At 44.2% G+C, this 22419-nt stretch overlaps 1 protein-coding gene across 1 annotated transcript in view; it reads left to right on the plus strand.

Annotated features, from left to right (window-relative positions):
- The window catches only part of HMGA2 (high mobility group AT-hook 2), a 341323-nt gene that overhangs the window by 109807 nt on the left and 209097 nt on the right, over nt 1–22419 (plus strand). Inside the window, exon 3 of the mRNA XM_075342461.1 lies at nt 11738–11788. Coding sequence (XP_075198576.1) covers nt 11738–11788 — 51 coding nt within the window. The remainder of the gene's footprint in view (nt 1–11737; nt 11789–22419) is intronic.

Below are 22419 nucleotides of genomic sequence, written 5' to 3' on the forward strand. Positions count from 1 at the left end.
CATCTCACAATTTTGGACTTTTCAGAGCCCATCAAATCTCTCTTCTGACCCATTTTGCCAAAGGAAAAGAAGTTGCCTAATAATTAAGCACACCTTATATAGGGTGTTGATGTCATTACGCCACACCCCTCCTCATTACAGAAATGGACATCACCTGATTTATTTAATTAGTAGTTGGCTCTCAAACCTATACAGCTTGGAGTAGGACAACATGTATAAAAAGTATCATGTGATCAAAATAGTCATTTGCCTAATAATTCTGCACACAGTGTATAGATATGTTATGAATGGTATAATCATAAGATCATACAGATATATACAAGTGTACAAGGAACCAACCTGGGTGCATTATCCCCAACCACTAGAATGGCGCCAGAGACCTGACGCACGCGTTTCAGTGGGAAACCATTGTCAGGGGACATTGAGGGGGTCTATTGTCCACAATTGGTCACTTCTGGCCAATTTTCCGTTCAAAAACTCACCCAACCAGTAGTTTTCCACCACATGTAGGGAATTGGCATACTCAGCAGAAATTGCACAACAAATTGTATGGTGCTTTTTCTCTTGTTACCCTTGGCAAAATGCAAAATTTGGGGCTAAATTAACATTTTCCTTTTTTCCTTCCACATTGCTTTAGTTCTTGTGAATCCTCTGTAGAGTTAAATTTGTTGGATCTGATTTAGGGTAAGTTCACACACTGCGTTTTTTTGATGCTGCGTTGTTGTGCGGTTTTTGCCGCAAAAAATGCACAAAAACGCACCCGCGGCAAAAAAAACACGCATGTGTTTTTACCGCGTTTTGGTGCATTTATGGCTGCCTTTTTGCTGCGCTTTTGTTCACTACGTTTTAATGTTTTGTTTTTTTTCAAGTGACAATGCCAATAAAGATTGGTGAAGAAAAAAATAAAAAGGTCTGATGTCATTTTCTTCTTCAATATATTCTTCATTCTCCACTAGTGTATGCAGGAAAACAGACAGCTGCAGAACTACAAGGCTCAGCATCCTCCATCCAGGACTATATGCTGGAGGGAGAGGCAGGGGGAGCAGAACTACAAGGCCTAGCATACTCCATCCACTAGTGTATGCAGGAGAGCAGACAGCAGCTACAGAACTGCAAGGCTCAGCATCCTCCATCCAGGACTGTAGGCAGGAGTTTTTTTGCTCAAAAAAATGACGTGAGCTTCACCATATTTTTGTATGCTAGCCAGGTACAGCAGGCAAGTACAGGCTGCAACCATCCCCCAGCTGCCTATTTGTAGCCGGCTGGGAACCAAATATATAGGGAAGCCCTTTTATTTTCAATTATTTCATGAATTTCATGAAATAATAAAAAAAAATGATGTGGGCTTCACCCAATTTTTGTGTCCAGCTAGGTACAACTAGGCAGCTGGGAATTGGAATCCGCAGCACAGGGTGCCCAAGCTTTCTGGGCACCCTTGCTGTGAATTGCAGTCCGCAGCCGCCCCAGAAAATGGTGCTGTCATAGGAGCGCCATCTTCTGGCGCTGTATCCAACTCTTCAGCTGCCCTGGTGCTGGGTGGCTCGCTAGGTAATAATGGGGTTAGGGCTAGCTGTGTATTAACAGCTGGCCCTAAGCCCGAAATTCATGGTGTCACGCCAGTGTTAGACATGGCCACCATGAATTTCTAGTAAAGATAAAAAAAACACAACACACAGAAGAATATTTTTAATAGAAATAAAACACAACACAATTAGTGACTCCATCCTTATTGAATTAGAGAACCCCCCTCTCCTCCGCAGTAATCCTGGGTCAAGGGTCCCGCACCATCCAATCCAAATCGAATATTATCTGATTAGTTTGCTGGAAGGCAAAGCAATCAGATGATGTGTCAGGTTCAAGGACGTGAATCGCATCACACATCAGCTGATTGTAGAAAAGCCTTTTATACAATCAGCTGATGCATCAGTGCAAAAAAAAAAAGTAAAACAAAAAAAAAAAACTACACACCTCAGTGCAGACTCCCGTCTGATCGCTGCAGGACCCGGCGGTAATCATCTGATGCGGTCACCTGACGGCATCAGCTGATAGTTTAAGCCGGCCGGGCGGTAAAAAGCCAGCCTCACCGCTGCACTTATACGATCAGCTGATGCGTCAGGTGACTGCATCAGCTGATCAGCGGCAGGTGCTGCAGCTATTGGACGTGTCCCGGGAGTCTGCACACAAGCGGAGCAGGGGTGGCAGTACCAGGGAAGAGGAGCTGGGAGCCGACATGTACCGAGAGTCTGCAGACAGGTGAGTATGACATTTTTTTTTTTCTACTGTTCACTTTTGATTTCGCAGCTGCTTCCACCATGTGGAAGCAGCGGTGGCGGTACCGGGAGGATTCACGCTTCTGTGTTTACCAACAGAAGGAATCCTCTTCCTGTACACGTCACTGTACTACCCACCCCTTGTGTTTATAGCTGTGCTTTTAGTCATAGAAACGCACTAAAACGCAGCCATATTTGCAATTTGCGTTTTTCATTGCGTTTTTGAACATCTCCTTGAACTCAATGGGTGGAAAACGCAGTGAAAAACGCAAAAATAATTGACATGCTGCGTTTTTGTGGGCACCACAAAAAACGCAGCTAAAAAAAACCCGCAGTGTGCAGACAGCAAAAATGAAAACTCATAGACTTTGCTCGTGAAGCAAAGTCATGCAGTTTTCTGAACAAAAACGCAGCGGAAAAACACACTGTGCGCACATAGCCTTAGAGTACTTGGACTTTTTAGAATGGTGTCACTTTTGGGTATTTTCTGTCATATAAGCCTCTCAAAGTCACTTCAAATGTGATGTGGTCCCTAAAAAATTGGTTTTGTAAATTTTGGTGAAAAAATGAGAAATTGCTGAAAAGCTTTGAAGCCATCTAATTTCTTAACAAAATAAAAAATATTTTTCAAATTTTTTGCTGATGTAAAGTAGAAATGCAATCTTTAACTATTTTGTGTTACAAAACTCTCTGGTTTAACCCTTTTACCACCCAGCGATGTTCCGTTTTTTCCTCCCCTTCTTCTAAGGCCGAAAACACACTTCCGCATAAAAAAACGTACGTGTGACACGGTCCGTTTTTCGGGTCCGGGTTCCTTTTTTTGGGCGTTTCTCCGGTACGTTTGGCATCCGTGTGATGGCGTATGCTATCCGTGTTTGCATGTAAAATGTCCATGTGTGCGTGTAAAATGCCCATGTATGTGTACGTGGAATGTCCGTGTGGAATGTCCGTGTGTGTGATGTAAAATGTCGTTGATACATGTCGGCTGACAGCAGACAGAGTTGCGCGATGAGAATGAACTCGGGTGAACTTCACTCGACTTCATTGTCATGCTGCGGCTCTGTCTGTGTGCCGCGTACTGATTAGCGGTCACCCGTGAAGGATTCACCGGTGACCGCTAATCCCCTGAGTGACTGAAGTGAGCAGCCCTCTCTCATACCGATCACCAGCGTGGCGCAGCACGGCTGTTATAAAAACTCCGGCGGCTTTTACTATTTTGAAAATGCCGGCCGCTCATTAATCAATCTCGTATTCCCTGCTTTCCACACCCACAGGTGCCTGTGATTGGTTGCAGTCAGACACGCCCCCCACGCTGAGTGACAGCTGTCTCACTGCACCCAATCACAGCTGCCAGTGGGCGTGTCTATACTGTGCAGTAAAATAAATAAATCAATAATTTAAAAAAACGGCGTGCGGTCCCCCCCCATTTTAATACCAGCCAGATAAAGCCATACGGCTGAAGGCTGGTATTCTCAGGATGGGGAGCCCCACGTTATGCGGAGCCCCCCAGCATAACCATATCAGTCAGCAGCCGCCCAGAATTGCCACATACATTATATACGACAGTTCTGGGACTGTACCCAGCTCTTCCCGATTTGCCCTGGTGCATTGGCAATCGGGGTAATAAGGAGTTAATGGCAGCCCATAGCTGCCACTAAATCCTAGATTAATCATGTCAGGCATCTCCCCGAGATACCTTCCATGAGTAATCTGTAAGTTACAGTAAATAAACACACACACCTGAAAAAATCCTTTATTTGCAATAAAAAACACTAACAAATACCCTCGTTCACCACTTTATTAAGCCCGAAAACCCCCTCCATGTCCGGCGTAATCCACGGAGGTCCAGCATCGCATCCAGCTCTGCTACATGGAGGTGACAGGAGTTGCAGCAGACACCGCTGCTCCTGTCAGCTCCACAAAACTACTGAAGAGAGCCGCGCGATCAGCTGAGCTGTGACTAAGGTTACTCGCGGCCACCGCTGGATCCTCCAACTGTGACAGCAAGTCGCCTGTGACTTCATCGCTGTCACTCGGGCGACTTGCTGTCACAGGTGGAGGATCCAGTGGTGGCCGCGAGTAACCTGGGTGACAGCTCAGCTGATCGCGATACTCACCTCAGCTGCTGCGTGGAGCTGTCAGGAGCGGTGGTGTCTTCTGCAGCTCCTGTCTCCTCCATGTAGCAGAGCTGGATGCGATGCTGGACCTCCGTGGATTACGCCGGACATGCAGGGCTTTTTCGGGCTTAATAAAGTGGTGAACGAGGGTATTTGTTAGTGTTTTTTATTCCAAATAAAGGATTTTTTCAGGTGTGTGTGTTTATTTACTGTAACTTACAGATTACTCATGGAAGGTATCTCGGGGAGATGCCTCACTTGATTAATCTAGGATTTAGTGGCAGCTATGGGCTGCCATTAACTCCTTATTACCCCGATTGCCAACGCACCAGGGCAAATCGGGAAGAGCCGGGTACAGTCCCAGAACTGTTGCATATAATGTATGCGGCAATTCTGGGCGGCTGCTGACTGATATTGTTAGGCTGGGGGGCTCCTCATAACGTGGGGCTCCCCATCTTGAGAATACCAGCCTTCAGCCGTATTGCTTTATCTGGCTGGTATTAAAATGGGGGGGGACCGCACGCCGTTTTTTTTTTATTATTTATTTATTTTACTGCACAGTATAGACATGCCCTCCGGCAGCTGTGATTGGGTGCAGTGAGACAGCTGTCACTCAGCGTGGGGGGCGTGTCTGACTGCAACCAATCACAGGCGCCTGTGGGTGTGGAAAGCAGGGAATACGAGATTGATTAATGAGTGGCCGGCATTTTCAAAGTAATTGTTGCTGTGTATTCTCTGCACAGCTGTTCCTCGCCGCGTTGGTGATCGGGGAGCGGTAAGTATGAGCCGAGGGAAGAAACAGACTGAGCGCCAATGTAAGTATGACTGCGAACATCATGAAAAAAGGTAAGTGTACTGAATTAAAAAAAAAACCCATAGTTCGTTTACAAACGCACACGGACGAAACGTGCTGAACACGGACATACTCCGTGTGCGGTCCGTGCAGGCACGGACCCATAGACTTTAGCGGGTCCGTGCCTGCGTGCTGCCGGCCAAAAACGGACATGCCGTCCGTGTCGAAAAGCGCACACACGTACTTACCACACGAACGCACGTTCCGTGTGATTTTACACGTGTGTGCCATCCTCCATAGAGTAACATGGGTCTCCGTGTCTCCGGTACGTGCAAAACACGTACCGGAAACACGGATGTGTGTTGCAGGACTAAGAGACATAACTTTTTTATGTTTCCTCCAATATAGCCATATAAAGGCTTGTTTTTTGTGGGATAAGTTGAACTTCTCAATGATACTATTCATTGTGCAGTATATTGTACTGGAAAATGGGGGAAAAAAATTCTAAGTCCAGTGCACGATTGTTTTTTTTGTTTTTATTTACCATGTTCACTATATGGTCAAATTGGCCTGGCAGTATGATTCCCCATGCCAGTATGAGTTCATAGATACCAAACAGGTATAGTTTTACATTTGTCTAAGTGGTTAAAGAAAATTTAGAAGGTTTAAAAAAAAAAAAAAAAAAAAAAAAAGAATTGCTCTTTTGTTGCCATTTTCCAGGACCCATAGTGTTCTCATTTTTCGGGATCTGGGGCTCAGTGATGGCTTATTTTTTACTTCCTGTGCGGATAATTTTAATTATACCAATTTGCTGTAGGTGCAATGTTTTGATCGCTTGGTATTGCATTTTAGTACAATGTTGCAGCAACAAAAAAAAAACCAAACTATTCTGGAGTTTTTAGTCTCACTACGCCCTTGACCAATCAGATTATTTGAGTTTATATTTTGATAGATTGGGCATTTCGGAACATGGCGATACCAAATCTGTGTAATATTTATTATTTAATTTTGATTGTTTTATTTTATATAGTGTAAGGAGAATGACTTGGTTGTTTTTTTTTTCTTCATAGTTTTTAAAACTTTTGTTTTACATTTTGTTATTGATTTTTTCAGTACCCTTAGGGGACTTGAAACCTGCACTATCCGATCACTTTTGCTGATCAGAGCGATGCTTCAGCTTCCCCCTAAACAGCAGAAATGCTGTTCTCCTGTGAATGCTGGCGCTCTACCGGCATTCACAGGAAGTGAATTATGACAGTGATCATCAGCTGACCCCGGCTGTCATGACAACCCAATCAGCGCCCTGTGATTGCAAGGAATTGGGCGATCCCCACCGGTGCACGTTAGATCGTGCTGTCAGAGTTTGACCGTGCATTCTAAGTGGTAAACAGGCGGGGGCGTCCATTAGCTGCACATGATCAGATCAGCAGACATGTGCGGGGAATAATGCGGGCTTACCATGTGAGCCCCCATTAAAGGGACAGGTACGATCTAGGATATATAAGTACATCCTAGTTCGCAACGGGATTATGGGCATAAAAATTAAAAGTTTTAAAATTGCAAAATTTTCCAAATTTTCGCCAAATTTCCAATATTTTCACAAATAAACTCAAAAAATATCACCCTAAATTTACCACTAACATGAAGTGCAATATGTCATGAAAAAATAAAAACATTCTTAGAATCACTAAGATCCGTCATTACCTCATAAAGTGACACTGGTCAGAATTGAAAGATTGGCCAAGTCAATAAGGAAAAATCAGGCTGGAGGTGTAGGGGTTAATAATTTGTGACAAATACATGATTAGCTTTTTCATTGTTTAAGGTACCATTCTAGTATTTTTCAGCACTAGAATGGCGCTTGAAATGTAAATTCTCTGCCCCCGATATTATCATATACTGTTGTCTTTATCTTTTTACAGCGCCGCTCTGGTCCCGCGGCACCATCTTTTGCCCAGAACTTCTGACTGTCCGGAAGTCTGAAGTTAAGTCACAAGTGCTCAATGTAACTATTGGAGCCTGAATGAGACTCTCATAGAGTCACACTGGTTTGTGACCTCTGGCGCGCTACATGAAACAGGCAGGGGACTTACATGGAAAGCTCCAGCAATAAAAAAAAACACTGAAGTGGTGCTTTCACACAGGATATACAGTGTAAGTTAAAACCAAGGTATTCAACTAATAATTACTGTATTGTATGTAAGCATATATAGATTTTGGTACATATACAACAAACATTATTTGATTCTGTGCATTCAAGGTAAAAATCTAGTTTTCTTTTTAACACTCTGTCAGACCAAGTGTACATGGAAATTTGGTGTCTAGCACTTTATAGAGACAGATCAACATTAAAGGGAACCAATTTTATTATTATTATTTATTTATAGAGCACTGTTAATTTCATGGTGCTGTACATGAGAAGGGGTTACATACAGAATACATATCCAAGTTACAATTGACAGACTGGTACAGAGGGCAGAGGACCCTGGATTTTCGTATATACCCTAAAGCCAGTGCTATATTGGCACTATCAGGCTGACTCTATATATACCTGTAGTGGTTAGCTCAGATGTTTGAAATCCAAAAAAGTAAAGTTTATAAAATTAGTTGCTTGTTGAGTGACAGCAGCTGAGGATCAGATAATATCTGGGGGGGGGGATACATAGTTATCCCCTCCCTCTGTAAGAAATTATACCTGTGTGAGGTCATACCCAAGTGACCAGAAGGGGCGGGCCCTCAGCCACCAAAGCTGGATACCAGGTCACATGGGTATGACATCACACAGGTCCTGTAAGAGACAAAGTTTATCGTTTGTATAATACTTATGCTGATTCTAACAGGCTGAGGGGATAACTATGAATATATTATCTGCTCCTTTGCTGCTGTCACTCAAGAAGCTGCTGATTTTATAAATTTACTTTTTTGGATTTCAAAACCTTTCAATCCGAGCTGACCACTACAGGTATGTAGAGAATCAGCCTGATATCAGCCAGGATAGCACTAGTATTAGCTTATATACGAAAATCCTAGTGATGGGTTCCCTTTAACCCCATAACGACCCATGACGTACTGGGTACGTCATGGTGACCTGGTACCTATCCAGTACGTCATGGCGAAATCGCAGCCTCGGTGGCTGCGATCGGTGTGAAAAAACCTTAGATTCGGAGAGGAGGGGTGTGAGGTAAATCCGGAGATATGACGATAAATCATGATATTCAAGTTATGTCAGGAAGCCCTCTCCTGGTGTCACCCCCCCTTTCCTTCACACAACTCCTTCAATCAGAAAATTTACCACAGGGATAAACGGTTTGTTTAGCAGATAGGTGTCAAAGGAACTGGTCTGTGTTCCACTTACACCTCCATGGCCATCTGTGATATGGAGATTAGATGATGTGGGAACAATGGACACAGGATGACTCCCTGCCGTGACCCTGTGGTAGGGGCTGCTATCTAATTAGCAAGCTTGGAAGTATCCAGACAGAACGACTCCAGGAAAATATGGTTCATATCTCGCAAGCCATATTTCCGATAAATATGGCAACCATAAAAATGGTGTCTCTGCATGCGGACGATGCTGGCACACCTTTTTTATGGGAGTAGGACATTGGGAAGTACCCCAGGCGTGATATCAGCCAATGGGGAACTAGTAGACAAGTCATGAGTCCTCTCGTTCTGTAGCTAAATTCATAACTGTCACAATGAGAGCGTTGGCGTCCGCCTACGACGCTCCCAGGCAAAGTTATGGCCCATATTCCATGTTGTGGATATTGTCCATAACTCCAGCCAGGGGTGGAGCAGTGCTCCCTCTGAGGTCACTAAGGTAGGAGGGGACCTGGATTTGCCCAGGTTGATAACCCTACTTCGGCCATTTTCCAGTGTTCTTTCGCTGGGGGTCACGTGTAGGAAACATCTGTGGGAAGGATCCTAGAAACCTGGTCTACAGCGCACCCCTGTGGCCAGACGCACAAGGTAACTGCTGGAACTGTGTATGCCTGTTTGTAAACCATGCTTTATCTGTAACTGTACTCTGACATATGTATATTCTGTAGATTCCCTATTGTATATATTGTAGTTTCTAGTGTGCTTTAGGCTGATTAAATTATATAATTAATCTTGGGCTGTTCTGTTATCTCGATCTTGAATCCCACGTCTGTGTGTTCGGCTAATAGTTACCGTGAAGCGGTTGGTGGCAGCGAGTTGTGCCAAGGATTATTGTGGGGAGGCCAGTGAGATTCGGGGAGATTTTATATATTCCGCCCGCGGAGGTCGGGGGAATATATACCCTACTCTCACCGGGGACCCTTCAATAATCGGCATAAGTAGTATAGCGGCCTCCTTGCTTATTGTCGGGCAATTCCATAATTGGCCTGACTATAAGAGGGGCGCTAGAGAGCGCGTCACGTGCTCTGTCTGTCGGTCGGGAGGTATAAAGGAGGGGTGACCCCCACTTGTTACCCCCCGATTGTGACGTACTGGTAGCCAGCGCGGGGGATTTCTGAGTGACCCCCCCGGTGGTTCGTGACAAGGGGACCTAAGCGTGACCTCAAAACGCCGCTCAGCCAATCACAGCCACGGTGATGTTTCAGCCATTTAAAATGGCTAAACATTGAAATCCAGCCATGATCAGTGCAGCTATAGCACTGATCATTGGCTGGAGCTGCGTGATCTCTATTTCACCCGCCCCCAGCTCTGATTGTTGACACCGGTATTGTGACCGATCTCTCCAATCACCTTGGATCTGAGGCCAGTGACTTGTAGGTGACCACTCCCCTCAGCTTCACTCCATCCATGGAAGCTAAGGAGAGCGATCCCTGCTAGTGTCATTTGGTAGGTGCCCCCGATCCACCGCTGCCCCCGATCAGCTCCCGCCACTGCCAACTTTCAGCCGCCGCTGCAGCAGTAGTAGTCACTGCCCCCGATCCACCGTTGCCCCCGATCAGCATCAGTATTTTTTACTGAATATTGTAAGAGTCAGCCCAGTGCCACACGTGAGAGTGATGCATGAGTCTCACATTTCATCATCCAGCACGGCCACTCTCTTCCAGACAGGAGTGTGCGGCTGTGCCGGATGTTGCAATGCGAGATTCTTGCATCGCTGTCACGCGTGGCAGTTGCCTTAGGGTCAGTTGCAGGCGCTCATATTATTTTTTTTTTTTTACTGACGTCCGTATTTTTTATTTCGCTAAACTAATATTTTTTGTATGGGGGGGTGTCTAGTTTTCAAAATGGGGTCAAGTGTGAGGAAGCTCCATTGTTTAGGTACTTCAGGAGGTCTCCAAACGCAATATGGCGTCCGCTAATGATTCCAACCAATTTTGCTGTGAAATGGCACTCTTGTCTTCTGAGCCCTGCCGTGCGCCCAAACAATTATTTTCCACCACATATGAGATATCTGTGTACTCAGGAGAAATTGCACAATACGTTTTATGGTGCATTTTTTCCTGTTACCCTTGTGGAAAAAAACTGCTTAGTTGAAATAACAATTTCGTGTTAAAAAATAAAATATATATTTTCACGTCTGAACATTATAAACTTTTGTGAAGCCTCCAGGGGTTCAAAGTGCTCACTAAACATCTAGATAAATTCCATGAGGGGTCTAGTTTCCAAAATGGGGTCACTTGTGGGGGAGGTCCATTGTTTAGGCACCTCAGGGGCTCTCTAAACGCAACATCGCATCCGCTAATGATTCCAGACAATTTTCCTTTCAAAAAATCAAATGATGCTCCTTCCCTTCCGAGCCTTGCCATGCACCCATACAATTGATTTCAACCACATATGATATATCGGTGTACTCAGGAGAAATTGTACAATTAATTTTATGGTACATTTATTTCTGATACCCTTGTGAAAATGGTAAATTTTATGGCTAAAGTAAGTATTTTTGTGTAAAAAACTAAAATTTTCATTTTTTACCTTCTACATTGCTTTGGTTGCTGTGAAGCTCCTAAAGGGTTAATAAACTTCTTGGATGTGGTTTTGAGCAGTGAGGGATTCAGATTTTAAAATGGAGTCACTTTTGGGTATTTTCTATCGCCTAAGTTTCTCAAATCACTCCAAATGTGATGTGGTACTTAAAAATTTTTTTTGTAACTTTTGTTGGATAAATGAGAAATTGCTGATGAACTTTAAACCCTTCTAACTTCCTAACAAAAAAAAATATTGTTTCAAAAATTGCGCTGGTGTAAAGTAGACATGTGGGAAATGTTATTTAGTAACTATTTTGTGTAACATATCTCTTAGATTTATGGGCATAACATTTCAGATTTTGAAAATTTTCACAAATAAACGCAAAACATATCGTCCTAAATTTACCACTATCATGAAGTACAATATGTCACGAAAAAACTATGTCAGAATCGCCAGGATCCGTTGAAGCGTTCCAGAGTTATAACCTCCTAAAGTGACACTGGTCAAAATTGCAAAAAATGGCCTGGTCTTTAAGGTGAAAACAGGCTGGGGGCTGAAGGTATTAATGCTCTTTCTCCATATACTCGTTCAGTATCACATATTGTTCATCATGTATCAATACATATTTATATATTTTCTTTTTTCTTTAGAAAGAAGAGGGCAGTGGTGAAAAGCGTCCAAGAGGGCGTCCAAGAAAATGGGTTAGTATTTATTAATTTACTGTGTATGTTCGAGCTTGCATCTTCATAGAGAATTTGATGGAGTTAACAGCTATCTAATGTTTAAAAAAAACTTTTTTTTAAATGTCATCTGGAACAGTTCACTATTTGCACATTTTTCATATGCTACATTTTTCACCCATGCGTATTTTGGTCAGCGTTTTACAGAAAATTTGTAATACAAAACCAGAAGTGGGACAACACAAAAAAAGTATACTAGAAAGATTTGCACCTCTTTTGTCCTGTGGCTCGACCAGTTACCAAAATGCTGTCTGTTTCATCATTTTCAGATTTCACACAGCTATATAGATCAACCTCATATTAGTGTTGAGGTCTGCAAAATAATCTCACTAGGGAATGTACAGAACAGTAAAAGGATAGAGCTTAACTTTTAATATAGATATTAAAATGAGTAGAGGCATAACTATACAATGAGAAAAAATGAGTGGTTCAGCAGCCGCAAGAGACAGGATCCAAAATTTAAAAATCACGTTTTATTGAAAATTCTTTAAAAATGAGAGGATAAAAACCAAATATATAACTGGTCTCACAAGTTTTTATCCTCTCATTTCTAAAGAATCTTCTATAAAACGTGATGTTTTAAATTTTGGATCCTGTCTCTTGCAGTTGCTGGTCTACTTATTTTTTCTCATATGGCTATTTACATCCATACATTGCTTCCCCTCATGGCATGTTTGAAGTTAATGAGCTGATGTACTTCTCTTTACTTTTAATACCTCAACAATATCCACACACACAAATGTAAACCAAAGAATTGAGTAGACACCATGTACGCACTGTTATCCACCCAAAAATAGAGAGTTAATTTACTAATAGGATCCCCACAGTTGGTGATGGCCTAATGGCATCAACAACCACACAATGGTAAAGTTCAATAGTGTATAGGTCCTCCCTACAGTCTACAGTATGTATTAAACCCACCAATTTGGTCATCTCAGCAGAGGACTACTGGGTTCATATCTCTAGTTGCAGTGGCTCCCACACAAACAAGGGCCATACCCAGGTGTGTAACTAACATTAAATGGACAAAATCTCCATTACTTTCTTGTCCTGACAAGTATTGACAGACAAGACTCATCAAAGGAATGTGCAGGAGGACTAGCAATGGGATATAGAGCCTAATGAGGAAGGAATAAGCCAGTTTGCAGAGGGCTGTAAAGTTAATAAAGGTGGCAATGCACATCTCGCTCTCAGTGTCCAAATATTTAAGCGTGCCCAGAGCCCACCAACTGGAATTTGGTTTCAAACGTCAGCAGCAGGAGGAAGTTCAACGCTGCTGAATATCTCCAGTGCATTAGATTTATAGTTGAAACCAGAAGTTTACATACACTATCTAAAAAGACACATATGCATGTTTTTCTCACTATCTGACATGAAATCAGAATAAACCTTTCCCGTTTTTTGTTTAATTAGGATTACCAAAATTATTTATATTTGCCAAATGCCAGAATAATGAGAGAGAGAGAATGTTTTAAGGTATTTTTATTACTTTTTGCAAAGTTAAAAGTTTACATATACTAAGAGTACTATGCCTTTAAACAATATGGGACAGCACATATGATGATGTCATGTCTTTGGAAGCTTCTGGTTTATCGGCAGCATCTGAGTTAATTAGAGACACACCTGTAGATGTATTTTAATGCACACCTGAAACACACTGCTTCGTTGTGTAGCATCATGGGAAAGTCAAAAGAAATCAGCCAAGATCTCAGGAAGAGATTTGTGGACTTGCACAAGTCTGTTTCATCCTTGGGTGCAATTTCCAGATAGCTGAAGATGGCTCATTCATCTGTACAAACAATTATACGCAAGTACAAACAAGATGGAAATGTACAGCCATCATACCACTCAGGAAGGAGACAGATTCTGTATACCAGAGATGAACGTGCTTTGGTTAAGATTATAGAAGATTATGTGGCAATACTGAAGCAACATCTCAAGACATCAGCCAGGAACTTAGATCTTGGATAGAAACGGGTCTTCCAAATGGACAATTACACGAAGCATACTGCCAAACTGGTTACAGAGTGACTAAAGGATAACAAAGTAAATGTATAGGAGTGGCCATCACATAGCCCTGATCTCAATCCTATTAAAAATTTATGGGCAAGCTGAAGAGGCAGGTGCGAGCAAGGCGATCCACAACCGTGGCTCAGTTACACCAGTTCTGTCAGGAAAAATGGGCCCAAATTCCTACCAATTATTGTGATTAGCTTGTGGAAGGATATCCAAAACGTTTCACCCAAGTCATACAGTTTAACCTCTTACCGACATTGGACATACTGGGTACATCATGACTCATGTCGGTGTTATCACCGCTGGATGCTGCGGTGAGCCGGCGGTGAGTCCCACGCATCTCTGATGATTTCTACAGCAGGCATGTGCAGCGATCAGGCACAGGTAGATCTGCGATCCACCCGCTTCTTTTAACCCCTTAGGTCGTGCTGTCAGAATTTGACAGTGTGATTTAAAGCACTGCAGTGTATAACGTGCACTTGCCCGCCACCATCGGAGACCCAGTGACGTGATCACGGGGATCCGATGGCTACCATGATAGCACAGGGTCATGTAATGACTCCTGTCCTGTCAATGCCGAGCATTTCTGCTGATCTGAGCAGTGCAGCTATGATCAGCAGAAATGAACAAGAAATCAAACTGCAGATCCTTATAGTCCCCTAGTGGGACTAGTAAAATAAATTAAAAAAGTTTTAAAAAAATAAAAAACCTAAAAGTTTAAATCACCCCCCATTCTCCCCATTGAAAATTAAAGGATTAAAAAATCTACACATATTTGGTATCACCTTGTTCAGAAGTGCCCGCTCTATCAAAATATGAAATCAGTTAATCTGATCGGTAAATGGTGTATTGGCAAAATTCCAAACACTAAAACTGTGCCACTATTTTTGGACAAACTTCAGATTTTTTTGACCCCTTAGATAAAAGTAAACCTATACATGTGTGGTATCTACAAACTCATACCGACCTGAGGCATTACACCGACATAAAGTTTACCATTTAGTGAACACTGTGAATAAAATACCCCAAAAACAATTGTGCAATTGCTTTTTGCAATTTTTGCGCACTTAGAATTTTTTTTTATTGTTTTCCAATACACTATATGCTAAAACTCCTGGATTCATTTAAAAGTACAACTCATCCCACAAAAAGCAATGCCTTATATGGCAAGATTGAGGGAAAAATAAAAAAGTTATGGCTCTTGGAAGAAGGGGAGCAAAAAACAAAAATGGAGAATCACCCTGGGTGAAGGGGTTAAAGGCAATGGTTCCAAAAACTAATGAAATGTATGTAAACTTTTGACTTTGCAGAAAGTAATAAAAATGCCTTAAAACATTCTCTCTCTCATTCTGGCATTTGGCAAATATAAATAATTTTGGTTCCTAACTGACCTAAAACACGAAATGTTTATTGTGATTTTATTTCAGATAGTGAGAAAAACATGTATAGGTGTGTCTTTTTAGATACTGTATGTAAACTTCTGGTTTCAATTGTACCATAGTAATATCTGTTAACAGAGCACTGCTGAACAGCACTTTCACAAATACGTACTGTAGTAGACCCAAAGAGGCAAAACAGACTTATATAAACCTGAAAAATATTGGTACTTACGTATATACAGTGCTGGCCAAAAGTATTGTCACCCCTGCAATTCTGTCAGATAATACTCAGTTTCTTCTTGAAAATGATTGCAATCACAAAGTTGACATGGATTAAAGTTGACTCAACCTCTGTCCTGTGTCCTTGTGTGTACCACATTGAGCATGGAGAAAAGAAAGAAGACCAAAGAACTGTTTGAGGACTTGATAACCCAAATTGTGAGGAAGCATGAGCAATCTCAAGGCTACAAGTCTATCTCCAAAGACCTGAAAGTTCCTGTGTCATCAAGAAGTTTAAAGCCCATGGCACTGTGGCTAACCTCCCTAGATGTGGAAGGAAAAGAAAAATTGACGATAGATTTCAACGCAAGATTGTGCAGATGGTGGATAAAGAACCTCGACTAACATCCATATAAGTTCAAGCTGCCCTGCAGTCCGAGGGTATAACAGTGTCAACCCGCACTATCCGTCGGCATCTGAATGAAAAGGGACTGTATGGTAGGATACCCAGGAAGACCCCACTTCTTACCCCGAGACATAAAAAAGCCAGACTGGAGTTTGCCAAAACTTACCTGAGAAAGCCTAAAACATTTTGGAAGAATGTTCTCTGGTCAGATGAGACAAAAGTAGAGCTTTTTGGGAAAAGCCATCAACATAGAGTTTACAGGGAAAAAAAAGAGGCATTCAAAGAAAAGAACACGGTCCCTACAGTCAAACATGGCCGAGGTTCTCTGATGTTTTGGGGTTGCTTTGCTGCCTCTGGCACTGGACTGCTTGACCGTGTGCATGGCATTATGAAGTTTGAAGACTACCAACAAATTTTGCAGCACAATGTAGGGCCCAGTGTGATAAAGCTGGGTCTTCCTCAGAGGTCATGGGTCTTCCAGCAGGACAATGACCCAAAACACACTTCAAAAAGCACTAGAAAATGCTTTGAGAGAAAGCACTGGAGACTACTAAAGTGGCCAGCAATGAGTCCAGACCTGAATCCCATAGAACACCTGTGGAGAGATCTCAAAATGGCAGTTTGGAGAAGGCATCCTTCAAATCTCAGGGACCTGGAGCAGTTTGCCAAAGAAGAATGGTCTAAAATTCCAGCAGAGCATTGTAAGAAACTCATTGATGGTTACCGGAAGCGGTTGTTTGCATTTATTTTGGCTAAACTGAGTATTATCTGACAGAATTACAGGGGTGCCAATACTTTTGGCTAGCACTGTATAGATGAGAACAGGTATATATTAAAAATAAGGTAAAAAAAAATTACAGAGGAGTGGATACCACCTTAGAGTGCGGAGGCATGAGGAAATCATGGGACATCATGATTTTCAGAATCCACCATTGATTTTAGCTAAAGAAATCTATATTAAGAGCCAAAGAAGAAAACATTTAAAGTAAAGCTTAATACTAAAGTTGCTTCATTTCTTTTAATACCAAAACACTCCTCTTTAAACACTAAAAGGACTTGTCTATTTTATGCCTTTAGGAAAAATCAATGTTTTTTTGCCATTGTCACATTTAAGGAGCCATAGTGGTTGATTCAGTAAGGCTATGTGCGCACAGTGCGTTTTTCGCGGCGTTTTTCGTGTGCGTTTTTGGCCTCAAAACTGCAGGACTTTGCTTCCCCAGCAAAGTCTATGAGTTTTCATTTTTGCTGTCCGCACACATCTGTTTTTTTTACCTGCGTTTTTGAGTTAAAAAAAAAAAATGGACATGTCAGTTCTTTCCTGCGTTTTTCTGCGTTTTCCCCCAATGCAATGCATTGGAAAAACGCAGCAAAACGCAGTGATCAAAAACGCAGCCAAAAATGCACCAAATCGCGACAAAAACGCATGCGTTTTTTGATGCGTTTTTTTCGACGCAGGTGCGTTTTTGTGCGTTTTTAGCGGCCAAAAACGCACAAAAACGCAGCGTCAAAAAGACGCAGTGTGCGAACCTAGCCTAAAACTGATGTAGTGCACGTAGGTCTTAAAGGGAACCTGTCAGATCAAAAAAGCGTTAGAACCTACAAGCAGGAGCATGTGTGAGCTAGTAACCCCTTCCCACCCATCCCTGTGTTGTAATATTGTGTAGTATGAAAGTAATAAAATACGTTGTGTTACTTACATATTCCGTATGTAAATGAGAAGGGTCTCTAGCCCCATTGGCGTCGCATCGCCCCGTGGGCGTTTTCATGCTTTCCATGGTATCACACCCCTGTGGGCGTGATACAATGGATTTACATGAGCGACGTCACATCTGTCCCTTTAGAATCCCGTGCGTGTGTGCTTACCATTCTCCCGCCTTCTCATCCTGCTGTTTGATTGTCAGCTTCAGATGCGCACTACGCATGCCCAGAAGACTCTTGCGATTCCGGTCATGCGCAGTGCACGTCTGAACCTGGGAAGTAAACACCAGAATGAGAAGGCGGCAAGAATGGTAAGCGCACATGACTCGCCCACCCCAGGGCCTTAGGTGACTCCGTGTCGGGCCAGACTAGTCCGGGGTAGTCAGCGGTGGCGGGGCCCGATTCCGTGACCCTGGTGGAGTCAATTAAAAGTGGCGGTATTGGGATGTGATGATAGTGTTAAAGTTTATATAAGATTCTTGACGCCACCTGTGGTAATTTGCAGCTATGGAGCCGCAGCTGCTGGAAGGGACTTCCGGGGCTGATGTTATGGCAGCTGAGGTGTTTCTTGCTCTCCACAGGTAGAGTGGGTACCCCGGGGCAACCTTTGGTGCTTGGTAAAGTCTATGGTGTTTGTGGACGAGGTGCAGGGCTGACAGGGTAGTGGAAAGGAACAGACACAGACAGTAATTTCCTTTTACCTTCTCCTTTACTTGTCCAACCAGTGAAGTCCAGGGAGCCTCTTACAGGTGGTAATGGCGGTCCAGTGGCCTGGAAGCAGTCGAGGGTCTCACACTGGCCAGGTGAGTAATGAGGCCTGCTCCCTACATACAGAGTGTATGTGTAAACGGGGTCCCACTGTTTCAATATACTGAGACCTGTTCTGCTGCTTTCTGAGGTAATTTGTTACCTTTCCCGTATGGCGGGCTGCGTGGACTGTCAAAGGTGCCGTTCTTTCTATCTGAGCTCCTAGCCTTGGCTTTGCAGCTGCACCTCCGGGTGCGCGGTGGACCGAGACCTGCAGTCTTCTTGTCCTCCGGATGCGACCACCGGTACTCGAGTGGCCCTGAACTCCGATATTCAATTTCTTTAGCTATGACGTTGGAGTGAGCTGGCTGCGCTCCACTCCCAATGTTCTCCTCCTTTTTGCCTCTCTGTGGATGTGTTTTTCTGGGCCGAGCAATCTGGCTCAGCTCCCAGCTCACACACCACACTACTCGAGTCCTTGTCTCTCTGGACTCTCCTCACAGACTGACTAACTCCTCCCCCAGGTCAGGGCTTAAGGAAGGCTCCCTGGAACTCCAGGTTTAGAGCTCCCTCTGCTGGCCTGGGAGAGAAACTGTGTTGGATGATGGTACTTACTGGCCAATGGATTTCTCCAGCTACCTCCAGGCTCAGCATTAACCCTTTTGAGGAGGGCAACACTGCTGTGGCAACCAGACTGCTGGGGTGCCACACACACGCACGGGATTCTGAAGGAACAGACGTGACATCACTCATGTAAATCCATGGTATCACGCCCACAGGAGTGTGATACCATGGAAAGCATGCAAACGCCCACGGGGCGATGCGACACCCATGGCGCTAGAGACCCTGTCATTTACATAGGGAATATGTTAGTAATAAAACATATTTTATTACTTTCATATTACACAATATTACCACATAGGGATGGGTAGGAAGGGGTTACTAGCTCACACAGGCTACTGCTGGTAGGTTATAATGCTTTTTTGACCTGACAGGTTCCCTTTAACTAAATGATCGCAGGAGTATACTGACCCGATTCATTAACTGGCGATCACCGCTTAACCCTTTCACAACTGATGATGTACATTTACATCATTTTCAGCGCGAACAGCTGACCTGCCACTGAGGTTACCCGGTGGCCGCCACTGGATCCAGCTGTGGCCGCGATTAACCTCAGTGACACCTCAGCAGATCGCGCTACTCACCTCAGTTGCTGCGTGGAGGTGACAGGAGCGGCGGTGTCTGCTGCAGCTCCTGTCACCTTCATGCTGGAAGCGACGCTGGAGGTCCGTGGATTACGCCGGACATGGAGGGCTTTTTGGGGCTTATTAAATTGGTAATGAGGGAATTTGTTTGTGTTTTTTATTTCTAATAAAGGATTTTTTCAGGTGTGTGTGTTTATTTACTGTAATTTACAGATTAATCATGGAAGGTATCTTGGGGAGACGCCTGACATGATTAATCTAGGATTTAGTGGCAGCTATGGGCTGCCATTAACTCCTTATTACCCCGATTTGCCAACGCACCAGGGCAAATCGGGAAGAGTCGGGTACAGTTCCAGAACTGTCGCATATAATGTATGCGGCAATTCTGGGCGGCTGCTGACTGATATTGTTAGGCTGGGGGGCTCTTCATAACGTAGGGCTCCCCATCCTGAGAATACCAGCCTCCAGCCGTATGGCTTTATCTGGCTGGTATTAAAATTGGGGGGGACCGCACGCCGTTTTTTTTTAATTATTTAATTATTTATTTCACTGCACAGTATAGACCCGCCCACCGGCTGCTGTGATTGGGTGCAGTGAGACACCTGTCACTCAGCGTGGGGGTGTGTCTCACTGCAACCAATCATAGGCGCCTGTGGGTGGGGAAAGTAGGGAATACGAGATTGTTTAATGAGCGGCCGGCTTTTTCAAAATAGTAAAAGCCGCCGCAGCAGTGTGAATGCCGTGCAGAGCCGCGCCGGAGATCGGGGAACGGTGAGTATGAGAGAGGAGGGGAAAATGACCGACAGACTGTGAGAGAGAGACAGAGATAGTGACGGACCGACAGAGAGAGAATAGAGACCGAGAGGGAGAGACCGACTGACAGAGAATAGTGATTGACAGACATTGTGAGACATCGCTCGTTTCCAGTGTTTTAGGAAACATGCGAGAAATGTATTTAGAAAATCGGATGTCACTAGGATGGTGTGAGTGCCGTCCTGTGACATCCGATTATTTACACGCTCCCATAAACTTGCATTGGAGAGACTCGCAGTAGAAACTCGCAAAAAAGCAGCATGTTGCGATTTTTTTCTCAGTCCGATTTGGACTGAGAAAAAAACGCAAATGCGAGCTGAATCATTGACTAACATGTGTCCGATTCCAATGCGAGTTTTTCTCATATTGCTCTACTGCGAGAAACTCGCAAGTGAGAAGCAGCCCTAAGGCTATGTGCGCACTTTGCGTTGAGTTACTTGCATTGTTCAATGCATTCTCTGGCAGAAATTGTCTGTCAAATTTGGTTGTGACCACAAAAACGTTAAAAATACGCATGCGTTTTTACCGCGGTTTGGCCACGTTTTTACTGCGATTTACATGCTTTTCATTGCTGAAAGTCAGATGCGTTTTGAATACAAATACACGACTAAATAAAGTTTAAACATTCAAACTCTATGAAAAAAAAGAAAAAAATGATTACAAATATCATGATTAATATCATAAACAAAATAGCTAATTTTATTAAAATGATAACTGTGATCTAATATTTATGTATAAAATAACGTTCAATTATTGATTTTCATTAATTTAATTGTCGGACTATGTGTGTTACGAACCGGCGCCGCCATAGCCGCAAGCAGCCTGCTGCGGTTCCTGTTGCGCCCAGGCACCGGCTGCCGTTCTTGGCCGTGCCTCGGGTCGTCCTGTTGGCTGTTCCTTCCACCACGTCTAAGTGTGGAGAGGCGGCTAGTGCGCATGCGTGCACCGATTTACCCCAGCCAGAGTTGAAGCCGGGTGTTTTGCCTAGTGAGCATGCTCAGCCTGATTGTGTTATGTCTGAGACTAAGTCCTCAGTTCAGGCTACTGAGCATGCTCCCACAATTAACCCTAACAGCCTCTTTGCACAGGTACTTGGACTTCGTGCTGTGTCGAAGTGCTGGGATGTGCCTACTGAGCATGCTCAAACTGATAGTCTGCTTTCTGAGCCTGTTGCTCAGGCTACTGGGCATGCTCAGGCACTTAGTGCACCAGAGGCTAGGTCCGGTAATGACCTCACTGAGCATGTCCGTGAGGTGGCAGGCCCTAATAGGGCAGAGGGTGTCAGGTGTCCTGATGACGTGGCAACTCCGGACTGGCTCGCAGAGGCCCGCCCCTATGATCTGGCACCTCAGTATTGGTCGTCAGACGATGACTGGTGAAGTGTTTGGGGCGTGGCTGCCATGAGGTCATCAATGACGTGGCGGTTCCGGATAGGTCGCATGTGACGTCACTGATGACATGGCACTCTGCTATTGGACCTTGGTGGTTCCACCCTGGGTTTGGGGCGGACCCAGGTTATAAAAGGGGCTGGAGACAACATGGAGGTGCGCAGTCTTCACATTTGCTCAGTCAGAGCACACCTCCATGTTAGAGCCTCATTGCGGCATAAGCCTATGTTGGGAAGCGGTAGGTAGGGTTAGGCGAACTGTGCCTGTCACGCCAAGATTCGTGGCTCGGCACATCAGGGTCAGGCGCCGTGCTTCCCTCCTGCCGTTCCAGTCTTGCTATAGCAGCCCAGTGGCGTTAACTGGGTTGCGGCTGCTGTGCTTCCTGTCCGATTGTGCCCCCTGCGCACACGGACAACGCACCTGCTGCGCCACCTGTCCGATTGTGCCCCCTACGCACACGGACAACGCACCTGCTGTGCCACCTGTCCGATTGTGCCCCCTATGCACACGGACAACGCACCTGCTGCGCCACCTGTCCGATTGTGCCCCCTACGCGCACGGACAGTGTACCCCAGGACCCCTGTGGAGTTAACAGGGTGTTCCTTATCCTCCTCGGCTTCCCGGTCAACGCTACTGGTGTACCCATCTGGCCTGACGTGTCCTACACACACGTGGCCAGTCGAGAGGTGGCCAGAAACGCTAATCGGAGGACCGCTCGGCC

This window comes from Anomaloglossus baeobatrachus, chromosome 4 (genome assembly GCF_048569485.1).
Source record: "Anomaloglossus baeobatrachus isolate aAnoBae1 chromosome 4, aAnoBae1.hap1, whole genome shotgun sequence".
Taxonomy (NCBI): domain Eukaryota; kingdom Metazoa; phylum Chordata; class Amphibia; order Anura; family Aromobatidae; genus Anomaloglossus; species Anomaloglossus baeobatrachus.